Consider the following 17,303-nt stretch of genomic DNA (forward strand, 5'->3'; position numbering starts at 1 on the left):
TTGGGGAAGCGAAACCTGCTCTGCAGGAGGAGGAGGAGGGGACCCCAGTCGCACCATGAACCTGGAGCGCGTTTCCAACGAGGAGTAGCTCAACCTCTGCAGGAAGTACTACTTGGGTGGCTTTGCTCTGCTGCCTTTCCTGCGGCTGGTGAACGTTTTCTGGTTTTTCCAAGAGGCCTTTCTGGTCCCAGCATACACTGAGCAACTACAGATAAAGCGCTATGTTCAGCGTTCAGCCATGGGGCTTCTTTTATGCTCACCACGTGGATCAGCATCTTCCAGGTGCGCCGGGCAGAGTGGGGCGAGCTTGGTGACTACCTCTCCTCCACCAATCCCTCCTCCCTTGATGTCACCAGTGTGGAGCATTTAGGGTTTTCCCTTTTTCTCAATGGACTCCCTGGGTGGCATGCTGCTCTCCCCATTTATGGAACCAGAGTGAAATTGTGCCATGGTGAACTCCAGTGAGGCTGCCTCTCCTTGCAGAATCCTCTGTTCAGTATGCCCTGATCACAACCTGGGGCAGAGGTGATTAATAAACCTGGGGTTGCCTACTAAAAAACAAAAAAACAAGGAACCACGCCTTCAGTGTGGATCAGCCTAGTTTTGGGGAATAGAAATTCAGCAGGTGTCTTCTGTTTCATCTTCCCCTAATAGTCACCTGATTTCAGACTTTTAAACTTTTTATATGGTTTTATTGCCTTGTGTATAACCACTGTAAATTGCTTTTATCATTTTTTTTTAAGAGCGGTACATAAATATTGTTTATAAACAAATACATAAATCTGCTTGTGCATTCCCTTGCCCAACATCATTCTGCTGGCACAAACCATTTCACCTACGGAGCAAGCATACTGTTAAATGACTTTAACTTAGCCCTACCTGGGATACAACACACTGCTTCTAAATTCGAGTCCACACATCCGGCTTTGAGTCAGCAGGGCTGGCTACAAAGTCCTGCCCTGAGCGTACCACTTGGCAAGTTGCCGGGAAGTTGTCCAGTGGAAACCTCAATTAAGTGGATTGGAACTGCAGAAGAGCACTACATAGAAAAACATGGTGGAAACATTCAAATGGGCACAATGGAGAGTTTAAGCAGAATTGTTGGGAAATCTTCCTGGGGGAAGGAGGAGGGGGCAGGACACACGCTTGTGTTCAATGAGACACACTCCCAAGTAAACGTGCACACCACAGCACACTTAGGGTGTGTTTGTGTGGTGTACTTTAAAGGAGACTTCTATTAATTTAGGCTAACTCTTCTCATATCTGTGCCAGAACCTTCCTTCAGCTGCTGAAGAGTTATCCAACCTTAATTAGAATCGCATGACTTTTTTTTATGTCTAGTGGGACAATTGTGATTATGTATTTAGCTGGTTCCTTACCTCATTGCTGCAGCAATGTGGATTACAATATATGAGATAATGCTGCAGACGTGTGGACCGCCCATCAATTAATATGCTGAACTATGCAACACCTCATCAATTTCTTTTGTACATTAAAAAATAAAATAAAATAAGGGTCATCAGTTTATATGCTGAAAGGGAATATTAGACTTTCATTGTTTTAAGCTATTGTGCAGCTATGATTTAGTATCTGCAGCACAAAGCTTTACTTGTCTGCTCAGGAGTAAGTCAGGGCTTATTCCTGGGTAAAGTGGGTATAGGATTGCAGCCTGAATTCTTTTCACCATTTAAAAAACCACCACTACCACCCAAGATTATCCTTTGCTTGGAAATTAAACAAAGGGTCTGCTGGTTTCTCTTTAAGGTTTCCAGACTCAAAAGAGAGCAGGGCAATTACAGGCACAGAAGTCCTGTCCTCTATTGAGTCTGGCAACCCTTATTATATCAAACAAAAAGACAAACTCAGAAAATATTTTCTGTCAAAGAGGATTTATGATAGTTGAGACAGCCATGGAATACAGGGTTGGTTTTTGTGTGTGAGGTGATTTCTTTTTAAAAGGCAGCTTCTCAAAGCTAGTCCTATATTTTATATATATATATATCTATATATATATATATATATATATATATATATCTATATATATATATATATATATATATATATATATATATATATATATATACACACCAGGGTACACACACACACACACACACACACACACACACACATTTAAATAGAGATAATAGGCTATCCAGCAACCAAGGTAACCAATTGAAAAGATTGGACTAAAAAGAAGGGCTGGTTTATTCCTGTGTCTGAGGATTTACACGGGCTGTAGCTCAGTGGCAGAACATCTGGTTTACCTGCAGAAAGTCACAGGTTCACTGCCCAGCTTCTCCAAGTAGGGCTGGGAAAGACTTGCATCAGTCTGTATAGATATTGCATCAGTCTGTATAGATATTCCTGAGCTGGTATGGCTCAGCATAAGGCAACTTCTCATAATCAAATTTTCACCTCTGTTCTCAAAGCGGAGAGCACTATTAAAGACAATATGCATGTAACATTTGAGGAGGAAAATGTAATAACAAGGCAGCAATGTCTCTTAACACCGGGGAGAATGCAAGCCAAACTTAGTTTCTGTCCATCTATACTTTAAATCTGCTTTAGACCCACTTACCTGTCCTCCTCCAGCTGGCAGTTCACCTCATTCTTTGCCTGCTGTGTAATGCACCTGGACTCTAGCTCATTACAGGGGTTAGCATGGGAGAAACTGTATTGACATTGTCTCTCCATCCAAGATTTTAAAGAAATAATTTCCACGTTAGACCTTACCTGCTAGGTGGGCGGTCATCAGACATGGCAGGTCATGATGGTAATGCCTAAATAGGAGGTGGTCTTCTATCAGGCCGGATTATCCATCCTCCCAACACAGCACTTTCCTGGCAAGCAGTGGCTCTCCAGAGTCTCTGCTAAATCTATTGTCTTTCCAGCACCTGCTGAAGACCTTCCTCTCTCAACAAGCCTTCTAAGTGGAGACATTTATCACAGCTGGTAGCTGCACTGGTTTTGAATTGATTTGCTGTGTGTGTTGTTACAGTTTTAACTTGTCTTATATAAAATGACAGATAGCTTTATAATATGCAAATGCTTTTGCTGGTTTTTTAAAATATTTATTTATAAAAAATATTATAATACCACTATATCATAATACATAGCTGTCAAGTTCTCCCTTTTTTTTAAAGGGAAATTCCCTTATGCTGAATAGGCTTCCTCACGAGAAAAGGGAAAACTTGAAAGCCATGCATAATAAAAACTTCAAGTGGTCTACAACATCTGTATTCAATAAAACCACTTAGAAATTAAAATCAGAAAGCATCAACTCATATGGAGCTGTGTTTCCTTAACTGCGTGTCTAAGCTTGGTAGCACAAGAATGTTTTTGGCAGGCGTTTCAAGTTTAAAACAGAAGGGACCTGCTGCAGAAGGTAGATGAAAAGAGACGTGAACCTCAAGCTAAAGAGACGTGAACCTCAAGCTAATACAGATATTTATTCCCTAATGCAGGCATGGCCAAACTTGGCCCTCCAGCTGTTTTGGGACTACAGTTCCCATCATCCCTGACCACTGGTCCTGTTAGCTAGGGATGATGGGAGTTGTAGTCCCAAAAACAGCTTAATGGCAGCGTGTGGGGTGTCCGTGGGGGTGCCTGTGTATGCATATCCCAAGCATGTTTCAATAAAAGTCTAAAAGGAAATAAGTTCAAAATCTCAAGTCTACACTAATCTTAGCCACGGTTATGAGTCATGACTAAGGCAAGCTATTGTTATCTAATCCTGTTGTGAAGGAAAAGGCTCCATCTGCACTATACACATAAAGCTGTATCATACCACTTTAAATCTCCGTGGCTTCCCCCAAACAATCCAGAGAACTCTAGTATCTTAAGGGTGCTGGCAGTTGTTAGGAGACCCCCATTTCCCTCTCAGAGCATCGGTTTCCAGAGTGGGTTATCAATCAACCCTTCTTCCCAGGGAACTCTGGAGCTTGTAACCACCATGGGGGTGGGGGCAAGAAAATAAGACTTCTTTGCACAGCAGCACTGGCTCCAGTCAAACTCTGACTTTTGTTTTTTAAAACAAAAATTCAGTAGAGCCAGCCCTGGATCTTCTTCATCCTGTGTGGTACGGCCCTAAGCTTAATAAGATCAGGAATTTGAAGCTAGGTCACCCCACGTTAAATCCAAAAATCTATCTGCTATCCCACAAAGCTAATCCCAATAAGCCCATTTATACTGGAGACTTCTAGGCAAGGAGCATGTACTTCCTCTATTATGTAAAATATTTTTAGTCTGCTTCCACTGCGTCTTTGCCGTTACTAATTTTAATAGAAGCAGTCATGTGTCAGCAAAAGTGAAAACTTGAGGCAACTCAAAAAGACTAGCAATTTTTTATGTGCCTTAAGACTCATTACTTTTGCTGTGAGTGACATTTTCTGCAAAGACAAGCAATTACCCCCACCAATTTTGCTTCCCCACCAATTGATGATTGGAGGAGTTCAAAATCTGATCATTTTGAATAATGTAGATAATTCAGATTTCTTTTCCTCAATTAACACCGCATGATCATACATAAAAGTAATGTCTCTATTCTAAGTCAACCACTTAAAATTTTCACTGGCATACACAAATCAGTGCCCAGATCTTTCAGAGCAGGACAACTGCTCAGTTTGTGCCATACCTTGGGATAAATTGCTTGTTGCTGGGTTGGTGCACTGAGCAATCTGGAATTCTTCTTTCCCCCCAATGGAAGTACAATAAAATGTGGGTCAGCCAAGTTGGAACTATGAACTCGGGAGTTCCTTCGGTTTCATTCTTGCAAAACCCCTTGATGATTGGAGGAGCGGCAGCTGCAGAATCAAAGCTCACATTCCTTAAAACATTTCAGTTGTGGGAATAGGCGTTGCTGTCTCTCTCCTCTGCCCCAATCAGTCCCCTGCTAATGAGATGATTCAGTTCAAAGGGAGTGTCCCACTGATGAAGCTTAAGTAATATCCATGGTCTCGGTGGATAGGAATTACAATGGACCCACCTCGCTCTGGGAACAGCTCTCGTTCACGTCCTTCATCCATTCCATGCACGTGAACATTTTTTTGTGAATTGTACTGTTCCAGTTCTATAGGTCATGTGTAATAGAGCTGATGAACAATTTTTGTCAACACACATCGTTTCAAAAAACATTCCCGTGTAAGACCACTTCATAGGCTATAGACACCCCCCAACCTCCACATGTGTCCAAGGTGGCATTTTTTGCAGTGGCAATAGTTGATGTAAAACTTCATTTACAACCCGGTGTGGACATTCTAGTAGTTACAACAATTTTAAAAAGGCTCTGGGGCAGAGACTCTCCATGGTGCACACCACTTTCAATTGTTATCACCTCCAATATGAAGGGTCAGGTTCCATTTTATGCGGCTTCCAAACCAATTCATAGCTTTGGATGCTGTGCTTCAGCTGCAAGAGCTTTGCCTATTACACATCAATATACAATAATTTAAGGCCCGTATACAGTAGTTAAATCTATGGTTTTCCCAGTAGTGATGTATGGAAGTGAGAGCTGGACCATAAAGAAAGCTGATCGCCGAAGAATTGATGCTTTTGAATTATGGTACTGGAGGAGACTCTTGATCAAACCTATCCATTCTGAAGGAAATCAGCCCCGAGTGCTCACTGGAAGGACAGATCCTGAAGCTGAGGCTCCAATACTTTGGCCACCTCATGAGAAGAGAAGACTCCCTGGAAAAGACCCTGATGTTGGGAAAGATGGAGGTCACAAGGAGAAGGGGACGACAGAGGAGAGATGGTTGGACAGTGTTCTCGAAGCTACCAACATGAGTCTGACCAAACTGCGGGAGGCAGTGGAAGACAGAAGTGCCTGCCGTGCTCTGGTCCATGGGGTCACAAAGCAGGGTGGATTTGATTTAAATCAAACTGATTTAAATCACTAGTCAGTAAGGCTTGATTTAAATCATAGTTTTCTACATAAAGACTAATTCTTGCTGGTATAACTTTAATATGCAAGTAGATGAAGATTTTTAGAATAACAACTTTTCATATTAGTTTTTTATCCCCAGTTTAATAGGTTAATCATTCATATTTGGACAACTTTACTGTTGTACTTAGGAAGGAGAAAAATAATCCTTACCTTAATAATAACAATTTAAATAGATTTATTCAACTGAAACAATAACATTACAGCATATGTTATTTGTTTAAACAAACATCCATGTTTGTTAACTAATTTGGCTAAACAAAAACTATATATATATATATATATATATATATATATATATATATATATATATATATATATTAAGAAACTTAGACTGTCAGCCCAGCCTACACATGAAAAACTTAAATACTGTCCACTCCAAACAATCAGAAAAATATTGTTTCTATTCTATTCACTGAACTTCTTGAAACTTAGCACTGAAGGGGTTGTTTCTGTATTCATAGGTTTGTAGAACAATAGGATTAAGGTCTTTTTCTCAACTCTGTTCATGTTATAACATTTTTGCTGTGAAGAAGAGGCATGTGATCTCTGTTGAGTCAAATTCAGTTTTGAGAACTGCAAAAGTAAACCAAGCACCTGCGATAATATCTTGTAGGCAGAGAAACTGCCCAATAATCTTACAAAAACCTCTGGAAGAGCATGACATTGTGAATGGATTAACTGAATTTATTTAGCCCCAAAATTAAACATATACAACCTTATTCTACATAGTTAAAAAACTAATCTTTATTTCATGATGGAATAACCTTTGGGTGGTAATATATTTTCCTCAAAAAGCATTTTATTTAAAAAAATCCAATTTAAATCAAAAAAAGCGATTTAAATAAAAAAAATCCGATTTTTTTTATTTTTTTAAAAAAAATCATTGATTTTTATCCACCCTGTCACAAAGAGTCAGATACGACAAACGACAGGCATGGAAGAGGATTACAGCAACCAGCACTTGAAATATGCAATGGAAAACATACCCTGCCACAATATTGGTCTACATGTACTCAGAGGTAAACCTAATTAAGTTCTCTCCCCTACCACCTCCATGCTGGATTTTTATGCTAGAGTATTGCGTGGGGGAAGGAAGAGAAAGGGCCTTGAATATGACCAATGAGGGCAGAGATGAGGAACCTGCAGCCCTCCAGATTCCTGGACTTCAACTTCCTTGATTCTTGACTAACTGGACTCTAGTTCCCATCAGCCCCTACCAGCATGGTCAAAGGTAAAAGATTCTGGGAGTTGGGAGTCCAGAAACATCTGGAGGGCTACAGGTTACCCATCTCTGAATGTGGGGCTGAGAAAGGGCCCCTCTTACTCACTGAGACTGCTAAACACTCTGATTAAGGCTGCAGTCCTACACACACGCTTCTGAATAAGCGTCAAGTCTTCTGTAGCTTGGAAGAGCAGATTTACTTTGTATTCCTCATGAGGTTGCAGCAAACCAGAGCACCTGCTCTACTCCCACTCAAGTTCTATGTGGTTCATGAAAAGAACCATGCAATAACAGAAAAGGTGGCAAACGTCCAGAGGCTACATCTTCTCAACAGGGGGGAAAAACACTCAACCACAACCAGAAGAATTAAAGCTAAGAACAGCAGATCTAGCTAGAAGACAGCCACCTTAAAACTCTTATCAATGCATACATTTAATCTCCCTATTACAGTGGTGCCTTGACTTACTAGTTTAATCCGTTCCAAAGGCACCTTCGTAGGTCGAAAAATTCGTAAATCAAAAAGCGCCATTGGAAACGTGATTTCCCACAGGAATGCATTGGAAACAGAAAAATTCGTAAGTCGAAGCAACCCTATCTAAAAATTCGTAAGTCGAAAAAACCCTATCTAAAACCACCATGGTTTCCGTTCGGATGTCGAGAAATTCATAAGCGTGTGGCCATTTGCCCCATTCGTAAGTCAAAAAATTCGGTTGTCAAGTCGTTCGCAAGTCGAGGTACCACTGTACATAACACGTGAGGGACTAGAAACACATTTTATTTTAAAAACTAACAGAGGTTGAGGGAGGAACTGCAGCTGGTATTCAACTAAGTTCTGGAGGAGCTCCTCTGAAAATAATGGACCAAACTTAAGTCGTGCTCATTAGTTTCAACAAATCCACTCTGAGAAAAACTTCTTTAAAAACAGATATAAAAAAGATATATATCAACAACCTCAGATATGCAGATGACACAACCTTATGGCAGAAAGTGAGGAGGAATTAAAGAACCTTTTAATGAGGGTGAAAGAGGAGAGCGCAAAATATGGCCTGAAGCTCAACATCAAAAAAACCAAGATCATGGCCACTGGTCCCATCACCTCCTGGCAAATAGAAGGGGAAGAAATGGATGCAGTGAGAGATTTTAGTTTCTTGGGCTCCTTGATCACTGCAAATGGTGACAGCAGTCACGAAATTAAAAGACACCTGCTTCTTGGGAGAAAAGCAATGACAAACCTAGACTGCATCTTAAAAAGCAGAGACATCACCTTGCCGACAAAGGTCCGTATAGCTAAAGTTATGGTTTTCCCAGTAGTGATGTATGGAAGTGAGAGCTGGACCATAAAGAAGGCTGATCGCCGAAGAATTGATGCTTTTGAATTATGGTGCTGGAGGAGACTCTTGAGAGTCCCATGGACTGCAAGAAGATCAAACCTATCCATTCTGAAGAAAATCAGCCCTGAGTGCTCACTGGAAGGTCAGATCCTGAAGCTGAGGCTCCAATACTTTGGCCACCTCATGAGAAGAGAAGACTCCCTGGAAAAGACCCTGATGTTGGGAAAGATTGAGGGCACTAGGAGAAGGGGATGACAGAGGACAAAATGGTTGGACAGTGTTCTCGAAGCTACGAACATGAGTTTGACCAAACTGCGGGAGGCAGTGGAAGACAGGAGTGCCTGGCGTGCTATGGTCCATAAAAAGGAGTGGCAAATTGCTTGCAGGAATGCCATGCTCTGTAATGTATCTGATGCAAAGGGGCATTTTTTTTGGGGTGTGTGTGTTATTTTGTAGGCAAATGCTTCCTATATACAGAGTCCCTAAATACACACATTTTCTCTCACAACAGGAAAGGGGCTGTGGAAAAATCAGATGGAACTGCAGATGCATGCGATGTGATGGATGGATGGTGCCCCAGATTATTTCCTTTTCCTGCAGCATTCAGATTTTTAAATTGGTTACGTGCCATCACATACTTGCACTGTTCAAATGTTTTCAGGAATTAAGTTTCAAAGAATGCACACAAGAAACCACTAGGTGGAAGCAGAGTGCTATTAAACCATGGATTAGTATTATTTTTTATTAAAAAAAACCCTCACACATTTTAGTTTAACTGAACAAAGTGTATTTACACCTGTTAGTGACTTTAGTAGCACCAAACAATTGAGTGAGAACTGCAGTTGGTTGTGTTTTTGTTTTTTAAAAAAAGAGAAACATTGATAAGATAATTACAGCATTGCTGTGAACGTCTTTCCTCTTACTGGGGAAGTCAAACATATACCTGTAATAACCAGATGCCACTAATTTCTACAGGTACATCTGTACCATGGAACCTGGAAACTGGTTTAGATCTTTTTAATGTGCCTTTACCCTCGCAAGACTGAATGTACTGCCCTTGGCTGTACTTGAGGGACAATTCCAACAAATTCCATACGAAAAACGCCTATGTCCCTGTGGAGATGGCAGCACCGAATCAGCTTCTCACGTGCACTCTTTACAAAGACCTGAGGAACAAGATTATTCTGCCTCTTTTATTGACCATTCCGGGTCACCCAACCACTGCAACAGTGTCGTTTCTCCTGGCAGATAAAGAGGAGCAGATGACTACAAAGGTTGCAAGGTTTTTAGCTGGGGCAATCAGAATAAGGTCCACTATTTGACTGCTGATTCAGGACCCTAAACTGTGTTTTATATAACCAACTTTTTATTTTGTTCTGTGTATAAAGCAATGCTTTTTGTTGCTATGGCCGACGGCTGATGCAAATAAAGTTTCATTCAATTCAATTTTTAATGTACCGTACTTTTCCATGTATATATATATTTTTTTGTGAAAATCATGCTTAAAATTTGGTGTCGTCTTAGACATGGCTAGTGCATAGGGTGGATCTGTGATTGGTGGCTGCCAAGGCTGTCAGCGGCTATTGTGCATAGCAACTGTGGGCAACCCCCCCCCAAAAAAAAGCTCAACAATTTTGTGTCATCCCCATTTTCTTAAATTTGAGTCCCCCAAAATAGGCATCATCCTATATATGGGGTCATCTTATAGACGGAAAAGTATGGTAGTTGCTCCCTTAAGACTGGTTGTGTGCCAACTTCTGTTCAAGAAACCATTCTGCTCCTTAGGAATTTGATACGGGTTATTGCAGATTCTTTTCCATTATAATAGTTACACAGGAATGTCAACAATTGACACAGACTAATTCATTGGCCCTTCCTCCTCCGCATGGCAGGAACAAAGCTCAGGTATGCCATAAGCCAGAATTATATCGAGGTATATTTCTGGATCCTTAACTACACATTTGACACCACAAACTTCAATGGCAGTCCTCATTGCAACACTGGGTGAAAATATCAACTCAAGAGTGATCAAATTTGCTTAAAGGTGCATAAAAAATAGATTTCTATGCCACCTATTTCATGCTGGAAGTTTAGAAAGCCAGTACCTGGAAAAGTGGCGTTTTGTGAGATGAAACACAAAAATTACTGTTCTGTGAATTGACCTGGAAGAAAAAGTCCCATTCAAAAGGTTTTTGATACGATGCTAGAGGCACTTAGCACCTGGTAATATAACAGATTTAAAATGAACTATGGTTTAGCACAAATTAGCAGAGTGTTGGTGCATGTAGTTAATGCTGTGCTCTTCCCCTGCATTTTATTGTGATGCTTGAATTTCGGCTTGTGGTTCATTTCTCTTCAAGCAATAAACCCAGGTTTTTTCCTTAGCATACCACTTGCTTTTGGCTAGCTTCCCACTGGTATGGCATACGTAGGAGCAGGGGAGGAGCAAAGCAAGCGCTGCATATTGTGCACCACCACAGTCATAGTCACATTAAACCAGTTTTTTAAAAACAAAACAAAACCATGGTTTAATGTTCTGTGCAAACCAGCTAACTAAACACATTGCCTTCTCATACTCATAAACAGCATACTGTTGTTTATATGCTAAAGCAGCTTGGTGCTGACTGCTGGGCATTTTGTGACAAAAACATGGACACATAAACTGGACCTTAGGTATAACGTAAATGAAATCTCATCACAAGAACTTTGGGCATCTCCTCAATGCTTAATTGATGGCCAGGACCTGCTCCCTGAGGAAGTTTCCTCCATGTACATCATAGCAGTGCTGTTTCTTGAAGGAGAAACCCAATAGCACTCATGTGCCTCTAGGTATTGGAGTTTGCTAAGGTCAGGTGTTTTTTTACATTCCATATTTGAAAGGAAATGTTTAAGATTTCATGTCCTGGCATTTCATACATACAAGGCTTGGTCTGAAGGTGCATAACATAGTTAACTTTGCTGAAGCTAAGTGGGTTTGGGTCTGGCTACTGGCCAGCTGGAAGACTGCCCTGGAACTCTAGGTCTGCCAGCTCTCTGGAGAAAAGGGTGATGAATGTGCTAAATGAATGAAAGGTACCCCCAACTTTGAAGAAAGTTCTATGACAATTGTGCATGCGGATCACAAAGTGTCAGTTTTATTGCCATATAAATTATAAAAAGTTTGCACTGTACTGCACACTAATCTTGAGGTATAAAAATAGATAATTTCATATGCAAAACGCAACACACACACACACACACACACACAATCTATACACAGTCTAAGACAGATAGCTAAGACATATCCCAAACCTGCATAAATATTTATGATAGGTCTGTTCATGTAACAGTCGAAAAGGGAAAGTTAAGAATTGGTAAAAACACTCACAAGACTGTCACAACAGGCTTCCTCCACAGCTTTCATTTAAATATTTTTAAGTATCTCTTTTGTGAGACTGTCCAGAGAGTCCATGATGCTTAATCAAAGTTGATTTGTGGGCTGTCAAAGCCACTATCTTGTTGAAAAGCCAAAACATCTTGTGCCCGTTTCCTTGAATTCAGAAGGCTATAGTTTTTCCCAGCTGTTGAACAGACTGCACCACTCAGATAGGGATCGGCAGGGCTTAATTTGCTCACATTCAAAGATGGTACACAGCTAGGATTCATAGCCAGATGGCCTTCATTGCAGCCCATGTTTTGGCTCTTTGCAACACCTGTCTTGTCTTTGTGGCCACCAGGTTGTAGACAAAAACCAGAACTATCTTCCTTGGGGTGGGATTCTCCTGGTGCACTGGAATGTGCTTTCCGAAGAGGATACAGAGACACATCACCGTTATCCATGTGTAAAGTCTCACTGACTAAGCTCCAATCAGAAGAGCATCCTTCATCCCGTTCTGGAGTTTCCTGAATGTCAAAGACTTTAGTTTTCTGAGAAGTTGACATCTGATGCCTGGAAGACTGAGTGCATCCAGTTACAACTGGTCTTTCATTTAGGTTCTTAAATCTTACACAAGCTGCGCTGGAGTTAGAGCTATCTCCTGTTCCGCTAGTTGGATGAATGTTTTGGAGCTTTGCTTGAGAAACCCGTGAGGAACAATTCTGGAACGTAGCATCACTGACTGCATGGCACTGACCTTTGTCTGCGTTTTCGCCTTCACTGAATGCTACTACCGATACAGCACCAAGTGATGTATCATCCAGCTGTTTAAAAGCTCTCCCACCAACTTTGGTATGGGAATTTGCAACAGAGTGGGTTTCAGCATCGAGCTGCTGTCGTAAGCTACAAGGTATACGTTTCTGGGTAGCTGGGTTACTGGTTTTTTTGACATGAATTTGGTTTTCTACTAGGGTTGGCGAGGGTTGTTGCGGGTAATTTCTTTGAGGCTTCTCAACCTCAGAGAGCAGCTTGGAATTTTGTGACTGGGCTACAGAAGGTGGAATGGAAAGAACAAGAAATTAAAATCAAGCATGTAATTTTTTGGAGGAAAAATATTTAGCCTATCCAAGTTTCATTTCTAACTTTTATAACCAACAACAGTGTATTATAGAAACCTCCAACGACTTGTGCATCACTATGGGGTGGGGCAGGTATTTGCCTCCCCCAACAGACTCTTTTTGCTTGGCCTAGACACATCTCAGACTATCCCGTTCCCCGATCAACTGATTTTGTTGTTGCTGCCAATAATGGCTTCTGATCTGATTTCATTTTGATGTAAACTCTGACCCATCGGTCCATATTTCATAAAATTGAAGATGTTCTATATCTTATTAAATTTTTACAACTGTATCCTCAAAAATCAATAAACACACATATATTTTAAAAAGAATTCCTTCCATGAGTTTAAAGTGCTTCACATACAGTCTATGGAAGGCCCAACTGACGGTACTTTAAGCCACACAAGCAAACTTGATCTTCCCTCACTACAAAAGCAAACGACAAGTATAGAAAACCAGGAGAAAGGCATTCTTCACGTTACTGTACCTGAGTGGGTAACTTTGCTCTGGGATGCATTACGAACAGGTGTTTCTAATATTTTAGCCATTGTAGCAAGTTTGCCTGCAGCACATATTATTTTCTTCTCAGGCCTGCGGGAAAACCAGTGAGAGGTCTTAAAAGGCCACCCTTTCCTGGACTAATCTGATTGACAACTGTTTTAGAGTAGCAAATTACAAGCGCCATTCCAGTTATCTGAAGTTAGGACAAAAAGGAAGAGAGCGAGGCTTTGAGCATGTGCGCACACACACATATATATATGTAAATAATATAAATTAGTCATGCTGGCCACATGACCCAGAAAGCTGTCTGTGGACAATATATATATCACAGAAATATATATATATATATCACAGAAAGGTTTCTCCAAGGGATAGCTGCATAATTCTTCACTATTGTATAAAATAATTATATAATAATTATATAATTAAAAGCAGAAAGTAAAGGATTTCTCGTGCAGAGCAAGCAAGATAGCGACTTTGGTAAATTCCACAGGTGCTTTGAGCAACCTATTTCTGCTTGGCAGCATTTTCTGCCATTGATGATACCATTACCGTATTGATAAGCAAGATTAAAAATACTGTATTTTTCCACATATAAAACGATATTTTTTCCTTAGTACTAATAGGCAAAAATTGCGGGTCGTCTTACACACGGATAGCAGAGGGGATGGGCGATTGGTGTCAGCAGGCAGCAGGGGACTGGCCACGGCGATTGGGCATCTGATTGGTTGCTGCGGCAAGGCTTGTAGAGCGATTGGCGGTGGCGCCCCCTCCCAAAAGCTGAACAACTCTGGGCAATCACCACCACCCCCAAAACAGCTCAACAACCCCAGGCAATCTCCCTCCAAAAGAAGCTCAAAAACTTTGGGCAATTCCCCCACCCCACCCCAATTTTTGTTGCGGTCCCAAAAAATAGGGGTCATATTATACATGGGAGCGTGCTATACACAGAAAAATACGGTACTTTCCATAAAGTTAGGCTGTGCAGATCTCTAACTCGCTTCCTCTGCAGCTCATGCTAATATAGGCTGGCATCCAATGGGGTCCATCTGCAAGCAGAATGGTCTTCCACTGGCATAGCAAGACTTTCCTTTCAATTGTCTTCCCTGCACAAACCACGTATCTCCAAAGCAGAGGCCAAGCGGGTGCAGGCAAGAGGAAAGGAAGAGAGTCCTGCTAAATGAGCACAAGCTGACTCACTCAGTGTTGGATATCAAGCACAAGTCTATGAAAAAATGTTGTCTTCTCAACTAATACAATTACAAATACCTCACCCATCATGCTTTCCATCATCAATCAAAAGCTGCTGAAGACAAATGAGGTAATATTTGCGCATTTTTCGGGCTGTCTCTTGACGTTCTCTTAAAACTTCTGCTTTAATAATTTCTGCGGCTCTCTCTTTACTTTCATGTATGTAACGAAGCATGTCACCTATAAACAGCAGGGTATAAATTAAATAAAGAACATTTGCTCCAGAGATACGCAACTGGAGTTTCAGAAGTGAATATTCAATAACACAAACAAAAGATCAATGTTTATGAAACACAGTAACAGGACATATTGCGCATAAAAGACAGGGGATCATAGGACCCACACTGCAGCCATTCAATCTTACTGGTAATTTGCCTCAGTCACTGTGTTGTAAAGCATGCAGATGGGGGAAACTAGTTACTACTAGGAACTTCTTTAGCACTTACTCTTAATTTTGCTCACTGCTTTAATATACTGAAAACGCATTTCTTCCAAGGCTTTTCCATCACAGGAACAAGGGGCCGAGACACTCCCCTCTGAGGATGATCTAAAAGCACACAAAAACACAGTACACAAACTGAGTATGAAGTTTCAAGCACCCATAAATAGTTCACTCTTTTTTTTTCTTAACTACCTTGGAGGACCATTGGCCAATTTCAAATCATCAAGTTTGTCCTTCATTGTGGAGTTTTCTTCCATTAATGCCTCTACAATTTTTTCATTTTCTAAAAGTAAAGAACAAAAATTGTTAATTTAACTGGGTATCTAAATAGTAATCAGTGTGGAATTTTTCTATTATCTTAACTTGGCACCAATGTCAGAATTCTATATAGAACTGAGTAAAAACTTACTGAAACCCTATAGAAACATGCAGCCCAGGCATTTCAAATTTATGTCAAACAGAACCATTAGTATACTATAGAAGGAACATGCAGTGGGAACGCGAGGGAAGAAGATTTGAATGTTTAGCTGTAAAAAGACACTAACATTATCAACTTGTGTCTTCTCTTTCATAGTCTTATATCTTATTTGATTGTGGCACCCAAGAAAGGACCTCATCCACCTGAGAATGTACACTTCTATGAAAATTACTCCAGTGGATTGCAACTCCTATTATACCCAGTGTTGACTGGAGATGGTATAGTTCAGTGATGGCCAAACTTGGGCCTCCCATCATTCCTGAGCACTGGTCCTGTTAGCTAGGGATGATGGGAGTTGTAGTCCAAAAACAGCTGGAGGGCCAAGTTTGGCCATCACGGTATAGTCCAATAACCAATGGAAACCAATGTCCCCATTGTGGAAGGATGTGTGGATCCAGAATTGGCCTCCACAGTCACTTACAGACCCATTGTTAAAATCGTGTTTATGGAAGACAATCTTACTCGGCTACGAGTGATCGCCAAAGAAGAAGAAGAAGAAGAGTCCAATAATCATTCTACCTTGACAAATTAGAGCACAAACCTTGGAACTGCTCTGACTTTGCTCTGACTGCAAGCTGGAGGTGTTTGCAAGCTTTATCAAGTTTCTTTTTCAAATCCTGACATTCTTTTTCCTTTCTTTCCAGCTGCTGGCAACAGTGCTCACAACAAATGTCTTCTCGGGACAAAGGATCTCTTTTCCTACATTTCAAATCTGCAATTAATCAACACAAAAAGTTAAGAAAACTAGAAAACATGGATTGGTAGTCATTGTATTTGAGGCCAGAAACTACTGTTTTCTTAACTTTTTCTGGAACCTCTGTGTGGTTACAACAGGTTTCTAGCACCTATATATCTTACTTAATTGTAGGAAATCAGCTAATAGACCAACCAGAGTCACATTTATTCTATGCTTCCCAGCTACTTGGAGTCTTGCTATGTGGAATGTATGGCTCTCCAGATGTGTAACTTCCATCATCCCTGGCCACTGGCCATATTGGCTGGGGCTAATCAGAACTGGAATCCAACAACATCTGGAGGACCATAGGTTCCCCATTCCTGACCTTGTTGAAGGGAAAATGATTTTTTTACAATTACTGTGAAGGTTCTTTCTGTTCCAAGGTGAAGTATCTAATAGAAAGAGAACACTTCACTAATATTTCAGTTAAGCCTGGTCAGTTAAAGATTCCTCCCTACTTCTGTTCCATGGAGAGGATATAAAAGGTACCTTAGCCAAGGAGATGAAAACTTCTGAAAGAAAGGAGGAAAAGAAAAGGGATAGGGCGGTAAAACGAGAATTTGGTAAAAAGATAAAGGAAGTAATATTGGAAGTATTTTGATGTAGCTACTCAATGCACTTCTACAGAACAAGCATGTATCTTGAGACCTATGTTTCCACATTTGGACACCTCTTGTCAAATCAAATTTTGCATGATGGTTCCTGAGATTAAGGAGTAGTTTTTCAATTTATGTTTGGATACAATTAGGTGCCATTTTGAATCAAGATAGCTGAATAAACCTTTCAAAATAGTAGTGATTTTAACCACTGATTTCAAAGCTGCACTGATTTCTACTCCCTTAGAATCCTCAAGCAATACCACATAGGAGGCTGCTAGTTCTTTTTAAGTAAGGCTGTTCAGCAGAATTATTGCAAACCCACA

The 17,303-nt window shown here is 40.7% G+C and overlaps 1 protein-coding gene and 1 pseudogene across 2 annotated transcripts in view; one reads left to right on the forward strand and one right to left on the reverse strand.

Moving 5' to 3' along the window:
• The first annotated feature begins 30 nt into the window (after positions 1 to 30).
• Positions 31 to 465, forward strand: LOC118093036 (gamma-secretase subunit PEN-2-like; annotated as a pseudogene).
• Positions 466 to 9,344: 8,879 nt separating this feature from the next.
• Positions 9,345 to 17,303, reverse strand: part of CEP152 (centrosomal protein 152) — a 55,816-nt gene continuing 47,857 nt past the window's right edge. For both annotated transcript variants that reach the window (XM_035131890.2, XM_035131887.2), the window contains exons 23-28: positions 16,187 to 16,357; positions 15,360 to 15,450; positions 15,172 to 15,272; positions 14,749 to 14,905; positions 13,461 to 13,564; positions 9,345 to 12,903 (exon numbers count right to left, since the gene is read on the reverse strand). In XM_035131890.2, coding sequence (XP_034987781.2) covers positions 11,957 to 12,903; positions 13,461 to 13,564; positions 14,749 to 14,905; positions 15,172 to 15,272; positions 15,360 to 15,450; positions 16,187 to 16,357 — 1,571 coding nt within the window. In that variant the 3' untranslated portion in view covers positions 9,345 to 11,956. The remainder of the gene's footprint in view (positions 12,904 to 13,460; positions 13,565 to 14,748; positions 14,906 to 15,171; positions 15,273 to 15,359; positions 15,451 to 16,186; positions 16,358 to 17,303) is intronic.

Source organism: Zootoca vivipara, chromosome 14, assembly GCF_963506605.1.
Source record: "Zootoca vivipara chromosome 14, rZooViv1.1, whole genome shotgun sequence".
Lineage (NCBI taxonomy): Eukaryota > Metazoa > Chordata > Lepidosauria > Squamata > Lacertidae > Zootoca > Zootoca vivipara.